The sequence below is a fragment of the Penicillium atrosanguineum genome (genome assembly GCF_028827265.1).
Source record: "Penicillium atrosanguineum strain IBT 20685 chromosome Unknown utg000002l_segment0_segment0, whole genome shotgun sequence".
In the NCBI taxonomy this organism is placed as follows: Eukaryota; Fungi; Ascomycota; class Eurotiomycetes; order Eurotiales; family Aspergillaceae; genus Penicillium; species Penicillium atrosanguineum.
In genome coordinates this window covers 1,055,045-1,071,526 of record NW_026623134.1, presented here as the reverse complement: position 1 = coordinate 1,071,526, position 16,482 = coordinate 1,055,045, and the positions used below count along the sequence as shown (strand labels likewise).

Genomic DNA, 16,482 nt, shown 5'->3' with positions numbered 1-16,482 from the left:
GGACAAACTTCTCACAACGCCAGTGCCGACAGGAAAAGCTGATGAAGATTCATTGGCTACATTGCAGGATCACGGTGAGTCGCATGAAGCAGCGCTTCTTGCAGCATCATTGACCTTGGAACTTGCCTTCGCTGTCTTTGGATGGTATCCACGTCGATTTGCAATAAAAGATAGTGACATGGGCAGAATAAGCCGAATAGGAAAGAGGCTTGAGATACTATTGGTTTGCTTGAAGCAGATAATAATGGTGTTGCTGAGATGCAATGCAAAATTGAGATATCTAGTTTTGGAGACTTATAACTTTCTCGAGATAGTGAACGACCAGAGAATTGTTTTTGATATTAACTTGAACTTACAAAAACTAATTGAATTTAACCTTGAAGAGAGGACAACAATGCAATGTGCTTTTTCTGCCTTGGAATCTGGAGGCTAACTTAACTTGAGCTCAACTTAACAAAGGAGAGGTACTCGGACAAAGAAAGTTGAAGCGAAGACATTCAGGTTTCCATTCAATGTCCTAATATCATATTCAAAGGCAACAATACTGGTAAGCTTCACGGGAAAGCTGAAACAAAGCCAAAATCTCGGATCCTTCACCTACTGGGTCTGCTCGGCAAATATAGCTGACGCTGTCGAGCTTTAGCATCCTACGGGTGGCCTAAGTAGCAATGGACCCAAGCAAGCGTCTCAAGAATAGGATGTAAGCGAGGAATAACTGAATATCCGAGTTACGTTACACTGAATGGATCGTCATCCACGAGGTCTCAGCGGGGCTGACGCCCCCACTGCCACCATGGATTCGGTCTTTTATCAGTCAATTGTCATCAGTAGATCCTCAGATTGGGACTCCTCTTATTTTCAAGATATATTTGCAGCTGGAAGAATCACCAGAAATGTCATCTCCCCAGCAACCCCAGCGTACTCGGAGCCTGAATATGCGAAATCTGACCGGAATAAAGTGGAATACCCGTGGTATCTTCAGAGTATTGAAAAGCATCTACTTCCGGAGGTAAGCCCCATGTTATTTCCACCTTTCCTTGCAAGGAGAATGCCGAGAGTCAACCTGCCTGGTTAGACGCAGCAGTTACTTGAGACCTATAGCAATGTGCCTCGGGATCAGCAATCGCAACATGTGCACAAAATCGTACGTGCCCCCTCCTTTTTGACCTCTCATGCAAAAAAGCGAAAAAGGAAGACTTCTGACGCATCTGTAGCGCGATCAAGCATGGGCCATTCGCTCTTACCCCTGCACCGGCTTGGGCGTCTGGCTAGTCCCTTTTATCTCCCGCTCCCCGGCCTATCCCATTATTCTACAACGGTTGCGCTCCGGCGCCACGTTTATGGACATCGGCTGCTTTCTTGGTGGCGACATGCGTCGCCTCGTGTTTGATGGTGCACCGTCGGCGAACCTGTACGGCGTCGACATTGTTAGCCACTGAGATGTGGACTACGCACTGTATCGTGATAGGGATCGTTTCGACGCTCACTTTATTCTGGCCGATATTATGTCCCCAGAGGAAAACCCGGAACTGCAGGCGCTGAAGGGCAGTGTCGATATCATTTCTATCTCAGCCGTGATGCACCAGTGGGACTAGAAGGACCAGCTTGAAGCTGCGAAGAAGTTGGTGGCGTTCGCGAAACCAGGCGCTCTGGTGATGGGCTACCAGATTGGCAATGTCGAGGCAAAGGAAGTCGTCAATTCAACATTGCAGGTTTGTCAGTGGCGCCATGATCCGGTATCCTTCGCGAAGATGTGGGACCAGGTCGGTGCCGGGACGGACTCAAAGTGGGAGGCACAGGCCTGGCTACGTAGCTGGGACGACATGGGATGGGATCCTGCGGATCAGGCATGGTTGGAGCCGGGAGACACGGTCATCGATTTCGTTGTGAGTAGAACGCATTAGGTAGACTCTAAAGACAAGGCAAGGTTGGTGAGCGCACAGGGGCAAATAAGGGATTGTCTCATCAGCATCGAAACTTGGTCAAGGCCGAAGACAATGTACTTGATTGCGTTTCAAAACTGAAATCAGATCAGCTCCGAGAGATCACGAGGACAAAAAAAAGGGTCTAACAAAGAACATTAAAGGCAAGGACATCACGAACAAGGGATATGTTTGAAGATTCGATTTATGATGTTAATGAGGATGAGCCTAACTGGGCGCGGGTGAAGCCATGTCAACTACAGTCTAGACAGACACTGGATACGTAGCAGAGGTAAGAGTCAACAACAATCGCACGACATTGATCGTGTAGGTATTAGACCCTACAATTGGAGAACAACAAAGTATTAACAGAAAAGTCCCACTGCAAAGAAGCTTTGATGCGAGATGAACAGCTCTCCATGTTGGTACCATTCGTAATAATTCATAATCCTATTAACACATGTCTATCGCTGAAGCAAATTAAAGTATTCGTATCTCATGACCGGGAAAAAATAAAAAAAGACCAATGCCTGAAGAAACCCCTTTCTACCCAGAAACGCCAGAAAGCCCAAATTACAGAGTAGGTGCCCTCTTCAAGCCTACGCAATAGCGTACAAAGAGAGTATCGATGAAATGTTCATGACGAATACCAGGCGCTCGGCGCTGATTGAACTCGTCAATGGCGTCTTGAACGCCGAAGCCCCGTCGCTCGATGAGGTAGCAGACGATTAGGAACCCGGTGCGATTGTAGCCGTAGTGGCAGTGGACGCCGACCAGCGGACGCGGCTGCGAGTGGTCCTCGCGTTTCTCCATCTTGACGTCGATTTCGCCTTGGAGACGGTCGACTAGGTCGATGAAGTCGCGGGTCTCGTCGGGGGTTGGCGGAATCTTGGATACCGTTGGGTGTTTGCAGTAGTGAATGCCGCCTGCTTCCATTATGGCTGGGTTGTAGACTGGGCTTTCGTGGCTGATATCAATGACTGCGTAGATGCGGTCGCGGTACTTCTGGGAGAAGAGGACTGGGTTGTGCTGCTCGTCTACTTCGCGGAGCATCTTGAGCGCGGCGAAGGTGTTGGCGATTGGCTCGGAGACCGGGGCGACCTTTTGCCACTTGGCGAGATTCTTCACGTCCCATTTACCCGAAGTGTTCATGTATTGCAGTTGCCAGCCTAGGGCCAAACGTTTGTCGATGTGATGCAAGAGGAAATCTTGGATGATCCCGGCGAGGGTACGGTACGTCGCACGGTCGTAGAGGAGAGCGTGGGACGCAGGTGCGGGCAGGATGGCCGACTTGACCAGCCGCCTCCGCCCAGTGCTAGAAAGATTGACTTCGTTGATCTGCTTCTCTTCATTCGTAGGTTTGATGCCATATTTCTCATCGTGAGCCAGCAGATTGGAGGATGTTGACATCTGATCACAAACTCGCGAGGCATCAGGGATAACGCTGCTCCCGTCGGTGTCGATGGTGGTAGGGACCGAAGAGTCACCAAAGAATTTGAGCAGTTTTTGGATTTCTGCCGGCTTCGTGACTGCGTCGGCCTCACCTGCTACCATCAAGATCGGCATGTTGATACCAGCCCAGACTTTCTCACCAGGCATGCCGCCAACGGGCTCATTTCCATTGTAGGTCGGAAGAGTGCCCCAGGCCATGCGACGCCAAACCGGAGTCTGACTCTGTTTATTGAACCGAACCTGAAGGTCTCGAGTCTCGGCATCGGCATTGTTGCCAACCATTCTCATCACGCTTGCGCTCTCGATTCCGCCACGTCGGTCCCACAAACGCCACAGGTCAAAGATTGGACCAGGAATGTGGAGCAGTCTGCGGAAGGTTGTGACCTCATGTGCAGACGGCGGATCAGCTCGCGGGCAGATCGCGATCAGCCCGCGAATGTGTGGTTTCAGGCTCTTGCCGATCGATGAAGTCGAGGAGGCAAGCAGAGCCGACAGAGAACAACCCAAACTGTGACCAACCAAGATCACTTCTTGACCATTCTCTTGATCGCGGTGTCGCTCGATGGCAACAGCCAAAAGTTCAGCCAACGCCTCGACTTTGTATGCGTCCCACTCGGTCGGCGCAAATTTGGACAAGCCACAGCCCGGTAGATCGATACCGAAGCACGATCCAACATTGGACAGACTCTTGAGCAAGTGATGGAACTGTGCAAGTGACCCTCCCAAGCCGTGCACGACGACTAGCAAAGGAAGAGGGGTTGGCTTGGTCGGAAGGCGGCTCTGGTTTGGGTGTGGGCAGAAGAAAGTTCGAATAGCCGGGTAGGTCGCCACGGAGGTGGTGTAGGAGTTGTAGGTGGTGAATTTCTTCAGCAGACCAGGGTCCGATTTGAAGGCTGAGAGCCGGTTAGTGTTTTGGTTACCAGGTTAGGAAGCGCAAGGATCCTACCATCGGAACTTTGCTGCTGCGACTGCACCGACCACTCCGGAGCTTTCTGCTCAGGATTGGTGACATGCCGCAGAGAGCCGTTGCTATCATACTCATCGTCCTCGTAGTCATCATCCGACGAGGAAGTGAGAGTCTTGGTGGAAGACTTGGAAGTGATCTTGCGAATCAAGAAGCGCGACGACCGAGTCTTGTCGGATCGCCTGCGCCTCACGAGGCGAGAGAGAAGTCCACAGCCAGCCATTGCTACCACAAGAGTTGTCAAAAACACAACCTGGCCGCGATTCACAGAATCATTGTAATAAAGGGAGCGTAGGTAGGTTGCGACGTCACTCAAAGTCGACCGTTGGGCCGCCAAACGCGCCTCGTTGCAGAAGTGCCAGACAGCCGTGAGGCCCGAGCGATCAAACGATTGGGAGGACAGGGCGCCGTAAAGGGTTGAAAATGAAGTTGAAGCGCCATCATTCCCCATGGTTGAAGGTGGCTGTTTAAGTACCTTGAGCCTCGCTCAAGGTCCCTCTCCGATCCCCTTGGGGATCTAGACTTCCGTCAGGGATCCCGTCAAAGAACACGCTATGGCGCGACGGACTCTCTTTGGACGATGGTAGACCGTACACGGGGCGAGACGCCAATTAGAGGTTGGAGATCGACAACGGGGCAAGAGATGTTGGGTAAGATGTGAAGAAAAAAAGGAAACTGGAAAAAAAGCAATAGACTCGGCCAGTGAGAATGTCGGGAGGCTCAGCGTGGGGGAAACAACGTGACTCACGGGTTCCACTTAGATTGCACATGACGCACTTCTTATCCTTCTACCGTTGTTTGCTTTGTTCTATAGCCCCCTTCTTTGCTTCTATCAAGTGCCTATTTTTATACCGAAACTATCAAACCATGAACTATACATTTAAAACAGATCCGTCATGGCTCCATGAGACGCATCACCCACAAGCCGCGCGTACTTAGCCAACACGCCTCTAGTGATCTGCGGCGTCGGTGGCGTCCATTGGCGTCGTCGCTCCTCTAGCTCTTCGTCCGATACATCCATCGACAGTTCGTTGGTTTCTGCGCTGATGGTGATCATGTCTCCATCGCGAACCAGGCCGATGGGTCCACCAACGGCCGCCTCAGGGGTGATGTGGCCCACAATGAACCCATGACTGGCTCCCGAGTACCGCCCATCCGTAATCAGGGCGATGTTGTTCAACTTGGCTCCCATTAGTGCCGCACTCGCCTTGAGCTGTTCCGGCATTCCGGGCCCACCCTTGGGTCCTTCGTAGCGGACAATCAGCACCAGATTCTCCCCACGTGGGATCCGTCCCTCGCTAAGGGCGTCGTTGAGCTGGGCCTCCTTCTCGAAACACCGGGCCTTGCCGGTGAATCGGAGTCCTTCCTTGCCTGTGATCTTGGCAACAGCACCGCCAGGGGCGAGATTTCCGCGCAGGATTTGGATGTGACCGGTCGACTTGATAGGATTGTCTAGCGTGCGAATGAGATCCTGGTCCTGTGGCAAGGAAGGGTGAGACGCGACATTCTCGGCCAGTGTCTTACCCGTCACGGTAGGGATGTCACCGTCGAGGAGACCGGCGGCAATCAGGAGCTTCTGGACGGATGGAATACCTCCGATTTCGTAAAGATCGGCCATATAGTACTTGCCACTAGGGGAGAGGTTGGCAATGAAGGGGATCTTGTTGCTGACCCGCTGGAAGTCATCGAGCGTCAACTCCACTTCCGCGGTCCGCGCCATGGCCAAGAAGTGCAGAACACCGTTGGTGCTACCACCTAGAGCCATGGTCATCACCAGCGCATTCTCAAATGAGCGCTTGGTGAGCAGATCCCGTGGCCGGATATTCTTTTCCATGCAAATCTTAATGGCCTCCGCAGCACGCACGCACTCTCGCATCTTGGAAGGCGAAGCAGCGGGGGTTGACGAGGACCCAGGTAGAGACAGGCCCATCGACTCAATGGCCGTGGCCATTGTATTTGCAGTGAACATACCACCACAGGCACCCGCCCCAGGACAGGCGTGCTTCTCGAGATCATCCATAATTTCATCCTGAGTCTTACTAGTATCACCGCCATCATCCGGCTGGCGCAGCGTACCATACGCGTAAGCACCAGCAGCCTCGAAACAGGTCGAGATATTGACAGGTTTCCGGAGTTGCTCCGAATACCCAATGCCAATGGTACCGCCATAGATCATAATAGACGGGCGGTTATGCCGGGCCATGCCCATCACGACACCGGGCATATTTTTGTCACATCCGGGAATGGCAATACAGGCATCGTGGTACTGGGCACAGGTCACAGTTTCAACACTGTCGGCGATGATCTCACGGGTTTGGAGCGAGAATCGCATACCATCGCTTCCCATTGTGATGGCATCTGAAACACCAATGGTATTGTATTGCCACCCGATCATGCCCAGATCAGAAACACCCTTCTTGGCCGTCTTGGCTAGGTCCATCAGATGCATGTTGCACGGGTTGCCCTCCCACCAGACGGATGCAATACCGACATGAGGGCTTTTGGCCATCGCTTCCTTGTCCGGGACGCCAGCGGCGAATAGCATGGCCTGTAGAATCATCAGCGACGGTTCGATCAATGGTTGTTTAATTGTCCACATACTCGAGCACCGGGGAAGTCATGGCCTCGGGTGATGGTTGAAGAATAGCGATTGAGCGCGAGCGATCCATCGGCATGTCTGGCATCGGCAGGCAGACAAGGGAAGTTAATATACTTCGCTTCCCCAGGAGTACTGGACGTCTGGTTAGGGTCCATGATAGAGTTGAATTGGATATTTGGGAGGGACAAAAAACAACCGCAGATTAAAATCGCGGGGAAACCGAGCTCGCAGTTATCACCGATAGTGGGCCCCGCGTCGGTAACATCGGGAACCAGTCAAGACTCGCGCATTGCTCAGACCCAATTTTGTGGGGTGTTTAGTATATAGCCTGGTGTAGCTAGGTTCGTTTCAACTACATGCACATAACTGTCAAGTATCTGAATGACAATTTACAAGAATCAGAATCAAGATCAAATAAACTCACCGAAGAGAAGCCCGAGCGTATCGTGTCGCATTCATTGGGACGGAGCGTCATCGATAAGTCGCCGGCTTCTCAACGTTGCCTCTACCCCTCCTTCTTTGATCTATCCTTGTACCCTTTCACTTATTTTTCCCCCTCCCAGACTCTGAGCTTATCGGAAGAATTCTCATTCCTACCACAGTAATTCAACTTGACATTTATACCCCAACCTATATCATCATCTAATATCATATAACACCATGACGGACATAGTGGTGGCGCAGATGATCGGAACACTCGGCTGCGGCTACGTAGCTGGTATGCACAGCTCACCTGCATAACTCCAGTATCAAGAGCTAATCAAGCAACAGGAGGAATGATGGGTCACTCTCTGGTGACGATCCCAATCCTCGGAATAGCAGCACGGCATCCATCGGCAACAGGCACGCGCCAGACCCCAGGGACCCCGATCGCACACCTCTCTCACCAGTGGGAAGAAACCTACGACCGCGGACTATACATTTACCCCACGACTGCAATTGCCTCCTCATTGGCGAGTTGCTATCTGGCATGGGCTCTGCGTGATGCTCCCGGCCCGACTGCCGTCAATTGTAGTTGGAGCAGCATCTATATCACGGCTGCGCTCACCACGGCGGGACTTGTTCCTTGGACTCTACTTGTAATGTGGCCTACCAATCAGAAGCTGAAGGCACATGCTGCGCGGGATGATGCGGCGGTGGCGGAGGGGACGAAGGGCATGGTGGTTAGTGAGCAGGAGAAGGCGAAGAGGGCGAGGGAGGATGAGGAGGTTCCTGCTTTGGTACAGAAATGGGGAGAGTTGAACTTTTATCGGTCCCTGTTTTCTGTTGCTGGGGCGGTGATTGGATTTTTTGGGGTTGTTTGGATGAAATAAGGACATGTCTGGGTGGGTTCAACTTGGAATGATTTATATGCCGCTATGTACAAGATAACTCTAAATTGAGTGGGTATCGTGATAGTTTAATTGAATGTCCAGATTGGATGGCTGCGGTGGTACCGGCAATGAAGGCGTATTTACATGGAATGAAAAAGCAAAATCTCCCTAGAGCAGGGTGTGTTCAAGTATGCTCGGACTGCTTCTCGGAGTGGTAGCCGGAATCCTCTTCTGTCGGAGCTTCATCTGAAGATTGTTTCTCCTCGCTGGACCATTGGTTCGAATGCTGTAAGGCTTCATCGGCGGAAATTTCCTCCAAAGGGCTCGATTTTTCTTTGGCTCCGTCTGTCTGGTTGGGCTCGTCCTCTTCTTCGTCCATGGCAAACCCGACAATCTTGCCGGTGCCGGGCAGTGACCGAGTTTCTTCCAGCACATCGCCATTCCAGGGTTGGCATTTCTTGACAATCTCACCACAACGGAGACAGATCCAGCCCTGGCCTTCTTCCGCCTCTACTTTCTGCACAATGCAGACAAAGCAATAGATACACCCGCAGGAAATGGCCTCATAGGGATTCGTGACATCTGTTTGTGCCGATCCCAAAATACCACCCGACGCCGAAGCCGCGATGACATCGCTTTCTGTCGCTGCTGCCGGGTTCTGATCGCGGTAGCAGATGGCGCAAGTCCGTTCCGGGAGGAAGGCGAGCTCTCCTTGCTTCTCGGCAGCCTCTTCTTCGTCTCCACTAGACTTAAGGGCATTGACGGTCTTCCGCCAGGCGCGGGATATCCAGCGTTTCCAGCGACCGATTCCAACGAGGGGAAGTAGGAACAGGAGGAATTCAGTAAAGGCATGCCAGACCAGTTGTCGATTCAGGTACTCAAAAGAGACCTCCCGACTGGCCTGGGCAGAGGGTGGTGTGAGGCGAATACGGAGAAGTCGATCGACTAACGTTCTATAGCGACCGTTGACCAGGAACACGAGGAATGAGACGAAGGCCGCGATTGAGTGCGACGTAGAAATAAAGTCCGTCAAGCGGGACAGCATGCGGATATCCTGTGACGGCTTGGGACAGATATTAGAATTGAATCAATTGTAAAGTAGAAAATCACCAACCTCTTCGTAGCCACCTTCCTGCCCAACCAACCAACTCTCCCATTTATCCCAGGCATATCGACCACCCACCGTCAGCAGGCCATACACGGTCTTTTGCCATTTCGTTGGGGCCGAATGCACGGGTCCCTTGCTGCGGCTATCGGTATATCGAAGGCCCTGCAGTGCCGCTCCATATGACGCATTGTGATCCCATATTGAGAGTTTGAAAAGGATGGCCCGCAGCGCGAATAAAATCTCATGTGACCAGTCTTCCCTCATTTGAGGCTATCAATCTATTAGCACATGAAAACGACCAATCGAGCATTCCGGCCAGTGCTTACTCCAAAGTATTTGAGAGCATCCCCAACCTGACCCTTCATCAGGCCCAGCAGCTCCTCATCCAGCAGCTCGGCGTCCACCTGACCAACCCGAAATGCCGGGCGCGTACCATCTCGACCCTTGATAGAATTCCATGTCATCCAACCCGCGCCTGGTAGACGATTTAACGGATAGGGAAGGCGTTCGACGGTGGCAGAGTTGATCGGCGATGTCCGCCGTTGTTCGGCCAGTCGGGCACGCGCTTCCGCCTGACGAAGACGGCGGCGCTCGAGAACCCGCTCTTGTGCGGCGGCGAAGTTTGTCGAGCTCATCGTATGATCATCTTGCGGTGACCGGGAAAGGAGAAAAGAGAGGATGAAGCAATGCGGAGGTGGGCGTCGGGAAACGGTCAGGGCGTCGGTTCCCCAGACGCGGAGCCGAGGTTAGTCTCACGTGACTGCCTCATCCGGAAGAATCGACGGAGTCGATGAAGTGTAGCAGGGTTCGTGAACTTTCATGCTTGAGTATTCCCAGGGAAAAGCTCTTGTCCAAGAATGAAAAAAGAAAAAAGAAAAAGAAAGAGACTAGATGCACCGATGCCGCGGGAGAATATACGAAAGAATCAAGTCCGACGGAGCACGCTTCCAAGGTTCTCACAGATCTATGGATCTCTTTCAGTGGGCAGCGCTTCATTTGACACACATTCTATGCTGTGTCATCAGACGTCGCACGATATGGACTAGAACACCTCGATGTGGTATGGCATCACGCTAGATGTACGGGTCGGAGGACAAGCAACCTCCGTGGACTACAACTTATAGTGGTGATGGTCCAATGGCAGGAGGGTCAATATTCCTGACCACGCAGCCAGTGGTAGACAATCAAAAGGGCATACGCTTGCATAGGTTTGTATTCATTGGACAATTGGGCAATTCCGAAGTGAGGTACCCGTAGGGCTCGAGCGGGTACTGTAGGAACTATGATACTCCACAGGGCTGATATCGGTCGATTCCGTACACTCCACTGTCTCGGTTATCTTACCTGAACGAACCCTTCTAGATCCTGGAGGAAGCTAGAAACGCTTGATCCCGGCCATAAGAAGCCAAGATCCACACACGTGCCTGGCGTAACTAAGCCGCCCCCAAAACGCCTTAATGGAAATTGACCTTGGCAGTCCCCTTGGCAGTCCCCTTGGCACCGTCGGATGTGCCCCGTCGTGGCAGGGGAACCCCGCCAATCATATCAGTGGCCTTCACATCGTGGGAGCAGTCGTGATGATCATTGCAAGTACAACCCTCGAGAACCTAGAACAAGGATCAGGTCCAGGGTGTACAATCGCCGTTGCCTAATAAGGAAGTAAGCACTGGCGCGATGTTACTATGTGGTTTTTTCTATGCGAGATCTACCACGTGCATTGGCCCAAACGAGAGCTTATCCATACATAAACATCGATTTGCCCTCTGATCGTTTCCTCTTTCTTCACTCTCGCTCATAGCTTTCCGTATCCAGCATCACAGCATTACTCTTCAATCGCGTGACCACTTTCCAAGTACATTCACGATGAAGGGTTCTCTCGCATCCCTGCTGGCCGCTGCCGTCCTGGCGCGTGCTCAGATTGCTACCACCTCCGAGCCTGCCATTGCTCAGATCACTGCGGCAGCTGCATCTACCAAGCCCGAGTCCCCCACCTCCGATGTCAAGGGTCTGGCCTTTGACCGCTTCTACCAGGTCTGGCTGGAGAACATTGTGAGTAATGCTCCCGGTTTCATTACTAGCTGTCTTTGCTGACTTGCATGTAGGATTATGAGGATGCCGCAGCCGACTCCAACATGCAGTGGCTGGCCTCCCAGGGTATTCTGCTGTGAGTGTTGACTTAACTTTTATGAATCACACCTTGCAATTCTAATCCTCGCCTAGGACCAACTTCTATGCTGTCACTCACCCGTCGGAGCCCAACTACTGTGCTGCCGCTGGTGGTGACACCTTCGGCATGGACAATGACGACTTCCTCCAGATACCTGCCAACGTCTCCACTGTGGCTGATCTGCTGGACACCAAGGGTATCTCGTGGGGCGAGTACCAGGAGCACATTCCTTATGCCGGCTTCCAGGGTTACAACTACTCTAATCAGGAGACCTATCACAACGATTATGTTCGCAAGCACAACCCCCTCATCTTGTATGACTCCGTCGTCAAGAATGATACCCGTGCTCGTCAGATCAAGGGCTTTGAGGCTTTCTTCGACGATCTGGACAACAAGAAGCTTCCTCAGTGGGCTTTCATTACCCCCAACATGACCAATGATGCCCACGACACCAACATCACTTTCGCCGCCAAGTGGGAGCGTAGCTGGATGTCCACTCTGTTCAAGAATGATTACTTCATGAACAACACCGCCATTCTCCTGACCTTCGATGAGGATGACACCTACAACAAAACCAACCGGGTCTACAGTATCCTCGTTGGTGGTGCCATTCCTGACCATCTGAAGGGTACCAAGGACGACACTTTCTACACTCACTACTCCACCATTGCCTCTGTTTCCGCCAACTGGGGTCTCCCCTCTCTGGGTCGCTGGGTAAGCCAAAATCGAATCTCCTCTATCCAAAATTCAATTCTGACAATCCGATTCTTAGGACTGTGGTGCGAACATTCTAGAAATGGTCGCTAACAAGACCGGCTATGTCAACTACGACGTTGATATCACCAACCTGCGTCTCAACGAGACTAACCCCGGCCCCTTGGCTGACGGTGACTACGCTAAGTTCTCCGCCGCCTGGCCCATCCCGGCCACCAACCTCAGCTGCTCTGCTGGTCACGGTATTCTGGACGCTGTCAAGAAGACCTATGCCGGCCTGACGCCCACTCACAACTACACCACCCCCTTCCCGGTTGATGAGAAGAATGACTACAACACCAAAGTCACTGCTACTCGCAAGTCGTCATCCAACACCACTTCAAGTGCCTCGGGCTCTTCCTCTGCCGCAGAGGGTGCTGCCGTTGCTGCCACCGTTCCCAGCGTCGCTATGACCGGTGCTATGGTGGCTCTTTTTGCCTACCTCTTCTAGTTCAACCTAGGGCAAATTGAACCTGTTCAACTCACATTGTTTAGGGCTCTTTGACTGCACCTTGCAGCCCTTGCCTTGATCACTTGACTGAAATGAGGTTCTTTCTCTTTCAATGGTTGACTAAAAAGGATAGAAGATGGTTTAATTTCTAGCACTATGCTTTAATGTTTCAGCAACGAAATTCAATTTAGCCCACGAGCATTCAACGCAAAGTAGCTCCAATAGTTTCCGAGGAACCGAAATAAAGCACGTCAAGAGCCGAATAAAACCCTCTTCAAGAACAATCTCAGCCCCAAATCCCACCCATCTCTCCTGACTTAATCAAGATAGTCTTCGTCTGCACGAAATTATCGATACTATACAAATACCCTTCCCGACCAGTTCCACTCATCTTATACCCCCCAAAAGCCGCATCCTTTGAAGAAGGACTGGTACAATTAACAGCAACAACGCCAGCCTCCAGCGCCCTCGACATCCGCAAAGCCCGATCCAAGTCCTTCGTAAACACAGAAGCAAAGAGCCCAAACTCAGTATTGTTCGCCTTCTCAATAGCTTCCTCCTCTGTCTGGAATGTATTTATAGTCACAACAGGCCCGAAGACCTCCTCACGCATCAACCGCGACTCTTCAGGCACTCGCTCGAAGATAGTCGGCTTAATGAAGAACCCATCGTTCGCGTCCCCACCAAGGGTAAGAGATCCTTCTTTCTCTCCGATACGAAGATACTCCTGGATACGATTATATTGAAGCTTATCAATCTGCGGACCGTGCGAGGTACTAGGATCCAACGGATCGCCAGCAGTAATAGCAGCGAATTTCTCGCGGAATAGCTTGATGAATTCATCCGCGACGGATTCCTGGACGTAAATGCGTGAGTTGGCGATGCAGACCTGCCCGCTGTTGAATCGGATGCTGAATTGGGTTTGGGCGGCTGCGGATTCGAGATTGGCGTCTGAGAAAACGACGGCGGGCGATTTCCCGCCTAGTTCCATATGTACGTGCTTCAAATTGGATTTGGCGGCTGCAGCTTGGATCTTTTGGCCTGTTAGGGATGAGCCGGTGAAGCTTAAGCAGCGGACGGACATGTGAGAGGCGAGAGCGGAGCCGGATGAGGTGCCGTGGCCGGAGATTATGTTGATTACGCCCGGTGGGAAGTTTGCTTTGATGAATAGCTTGGCGGCGTAGATGGACTGTTGTGTGTTAGTAGAGGTCGTATGAACGTGGGCATCGAGGGGTAGTCACGGTCAAGGGCGCCTTCTCGCTGCTTTTCAATACAACCGTGTTCCCAGCTGCTAGAGCAGGAGCAACTTTCATAGAGAACATGATGAGTGGGAAGTTCCACGGGATAATAAGTCCGACCACGCCGTAGGGCTCTTTGACTGTCATGCTCAGAATGCCGGGTGTGTTTGTACTCGCTGTCCCCTGCACACTCCAGGCACCATCGGCAAAGTACCTGAACCGCTCACTCGATAGCTTTGCGTCAAAGAATTGTGAGATCGGTCGCCCGGTGCACAGAGTTTCCAGTTGAGCAAGCTCATCATTGGCTTCGAGGAACAGCTTGGAGACCTTGCGCAGGTATTCGCCGCGTTTCTCGACGCCTAGGTCACGCCACGCTGGGTAGGCGGCTTTGGCCGCGGAGACGGCGTCGTCGACATCTTGGACGTCAGCTTCTTGGACTATTGATTGAATTGTCAGTGGTGTTGGCGGTCCCAGGGTTGTTGAGAGGGGCTGAAGTACCATTTGCGATGACCTCTTGAGTGTAAGGGTAGACAACTTCGAATGTCTTATTGTTCGCAGACTCTCGGAACTGAATGAAGATTTTAGAAGCAATTAAAGGCATTCCATGAAGGCGACAGCTTTTTCTTCATTGCTTCCGAGAATTTGGGCAGATGAATTGAACTTTCTTACCTCGTTGTTGATGAAGAGCCTCGTCTCAATTGGCTCAGACAACTTATCAGTCAGAGTAACGGTCATTTTGATAGATCTCACTCGTGTGAAACTCGAAAAATTTTAAAGATGTATTAAGCTGAGCACACCTTGAACCCAGATCAAACCTAAGGGGAACGAAGTGGGCTACTCAGCTCTATTTAAAACCGACTGGACAACTAGCCGCGGCATCCACAGAAGCGGAATCCAGCATGTAACCCTAGTTACCTCGCATAATCTGTACAAGTCTTGCATATGATGCAGAACTCTCGAAGCCACTTCCTTGGCTCAAATATCTTAGCGTCATTTTGATACGCTCGGGCAGTTGCATTTGGCTAGCTTTGCGTCCGGCTGCCGAGAGTTTGACAATGTGGGGTTTGATGAGGGGTTTCGTGTATGTAGGCAATCGGAGGCCTGAGTAATTTATACGAGGTTACTTCAGCTGATTATTCAATAGCACACCACAACAGCGATCGGACCCATCATTTAGCATGCTTGCATTGAGAGGCGCCAATGTCGTGCTGTGCTAGTACCACTATTTGCAGTCTAAGACACTGTCAAGGCTTGGTGGTCACGCAAGCTAGGTTCAATATTTGACTTGCATTTGGAAATCAGTCAACAGTCTTTGAAACTGGGTGGAGTTTCAATGCTTTTATATTGTCACATTCGTCGTATAGATCATTAAGACTTGGTTCTATAATACAATTTAGTTGGCGAGACCCCGGCGCTTCATGTCCTGCAAATTGGGAACCTCCTGATCACCACCGCGCTGCTCGGACGCGATCTTGGTATCATCCTCGGGGCCACCGGTGCCGTTGAACTGCTTCGCTTGAGCGAGGCTAAATGAACAAAAACGTTAGCTTCTGAAGCACATTTGCAGAAACGGGCAACAATCTTACCGGCCACGGTCGTCGCGGATACCACCTTCATCCTCGGGAACCTTGCGGTGGTCACTGCCTGAGGCAGTAGAACCAGGACCATACTTGACGCCAGTGGGCTCTTCGAACTTCTTCTCGACCATCTCGTTGACGCCAGACTCGAGAGCTGCCATGTTGTTAGAGTTGGACGGATTGTTGAAAGTGTATGGGATAACATACTTGAGTCACTCTTCTTGCCAAGGCCTTGCTTGGCCTGGTAGGAGTTCAGGTCTTTCTCGGCGTCAAATGCAGCCTTGCGCAAATCTTCGGAGTGAGCCATGATGACGGGATTTGATGAATACAGTTAACGGTAATTGGAATAGATCGAGTGTTGGAGGAAATTGAGAATAGAGATTGTGATGAAAATGAACTGAAAAGTCGGTCTACGCCTCAACTAAATACTTCTCTAGCAATATCCCAGATCCTGCGAGACTGTTCGAGTTGCATCATGGAACATCATAGCTATGTCACTTCTACCGGAGAAGGAAGGCAGGGGATTGTAGTGGGAACCACAAAAGTCCAGGATTCTTGGAATCGAGGTTGGCAGCTATGATATGATAAGCTATGATATCTTATACTATGGACCCTGACCAAGATCCATAGCGGTGACTTCATGGTGTCCACCCGAAAAGCCCTATGTTAAGATCCAAATTGGGTCATATAGTAGGGTCTAGCCCTAGGGCTTGGGGCGATCCGGATCAATGATACTCCGATCCAAATGAGGGGAGCAGCGGATGTGAATTGCAGACCGTCCGGGGGTTTGTTGACATCTATTGCAGATCACTCATTCGATTTAGCTGCGATCTCCATGGCAGATTGGTGATCTTCTGAGCCTCCCTTTCCATCGACGGCCCGCTCCCGCTGCAACCAGTTTTTTCACCCACTTTGCGACCGCGACGCGAATCATTCAC

The 16,482-nt window shown here is 51.5% G+C and overlaps 8 protein-coding genes across 8 annotated transcripts; 3 read left to right on the top strand and 5 right to left on the bottom strand.

Annotated features, from left to right (window-relative positions):
- Positions 1–893: 893 nt before the first annotated feature.
- On the top strand, positions 894–1,904 carry N7443_002144 (S-adenosyl-L-methionine-dependent methyltransferase; the record flags this gene model as incomplete). Its single annotated transcript, XM_056882200.1, has 5 exons — positions 894–1,009; positions 1,102–1,144; positions 1,215–1,411; positions 1,469–1,550; positions 1,596–1,904. 5 exons carry the CDS (start codon positions 894–896, stop codon positions 1,902–1,904), a joined length of 747 nt encoding a protein of 248 aa, XP_056744041.1.
- A 591-nt stretch (positions 1,905–2,495) lies between these two features.
- Positions 2,496–4,789, bottom strand: N7443_002143 (uncharacterized protein; the record flags this gene model as incomplete). The annotated part of the gene is made up of 2 exons (XM_056882199.1): positions 2,496–4,267; positions 4,321–4,789. The coding sequence occupies 2 exons, from the start codon at positions 4,787–4,789 to the stop codon at positions 2,496–2,498; spliced, it is 2,241 nt and encodes a 746-aa protein (XP_056744040.1).
- A 429-nt stretch (positions 4,790–5,218) lies between these two features.
- On the bottom strand, positions 5,219–7,092 carry ilv3B (putative mitochondrial dihydroxy acid dehydratase; the record flags this gene model as incomplete). Its single annotated transcript, XM_056882198.1, has 2 exons — positions 5,219–6,886; positions 6,940–7,092. The coding sequence occupies 2 exons, from the start codon at positions 7,090–7,092 to the stop codon at positions 5,219–5,221; spliced, it is 1,821 nt and encodes a 606-aa protein (XP_056744039.1).
- Positions 7,093–7,597: 505 nt separating this feature from the next.
- Positions 7,598–8,250, top strand: N7443_002141 (anthrone oxygenase family protein; the record flags this gene model as incomplete). The annotated part of the gene is made up of 2 exons (XM_056882197.1): positions 7,598–7,655; positions 7,709–8,250. 2 exons carry the CDS (start codon positions 7,598–7,600, stop codon positions 8,248–8,250), a joined length of 600 nt encoding a protein of 199 aa, XP_056744038.1.
- Positions 8,251–8,434: 184 nt separating this feature from the next.
- N7443_002140 (pex2/pex10/pex12 family protein) lies at positions 8,435–9,993 on the bottom strand (the record flags this gene model as incomplete). Its single annotated transcript, XM_056882196.1, has 3 exons — positions 8,435–9,313; positions 9,365–9,628; positions 9,685–9,993. 3 exons carry the CDS (start codon positions 9,991–9,993, stop codon positions 8,435–8,437), a joined length of 1,452 nt encoding a protein of 483 aa, XP_056744037.1.
- Positions 9,994–11,221: 1,228 nt separating this feature from the next.
- Positions 11,222–12,729, top strand: N7443_002139 (acid phosphatase PHOa; the record flags this gene model as incomplete). Its single annotated transcript, XM_056882195.1, has 4 exons — positions 11,222–11,407; positions 11,461–11,522; positions 11,579–12,239; positions 12,298–12,729. 4 exons carry the CDS (start codon positions 11,222–11,224, stop codon positions 12,727–12,729), a joined length of 1,341 nt encoding a protein of 446 aa, XP_056744036.1.
- A 286-nt stretch (positions 12,730–13,015) lies between these two features.
- On the bottom strand, positions 13,016–14,702 carry N7443_002138 (uncharacterized protein; the record flags this gene model as incomplete). The annotated part of the gene is made up of 4 exons (XM_056882194.1): positions 13,016–13,918; positions 13,971–14,404; positions 14,466–14,535; positions 14,637–14,702. The coding sequence occupies 4 exons, from the start codon at positions 14,700–14,702 to the stop codon at positions 13,016–13,018; spliced, it is 1,473 nt and encodes a 490-aa protein (XP_056744035.1).
- Positions 14,703–15,360: 658 nt separating this feature from the next.
- On the bottom strand, positions 15,361–15,851 carry N7443_002137 (uncharacterized protein; the record flags this gene model as incomplete). The annotated part of the gene is made up of 3 exons (XM_056882193.1): positions 15,361–15,493; positions 15,554–15,698; positions 15,752–15,851. The coding sequence occupies 3 exons, from the start codon at positions 15,849–15,851 to the stop codon at positions 15,361–15,363; spliced, it is 378 nt and encodes a 125-aa protein (XP_056744034.1).
- Between the last annotated feature and the right edge of the window lie 631 nt (positions 15,852–16,482).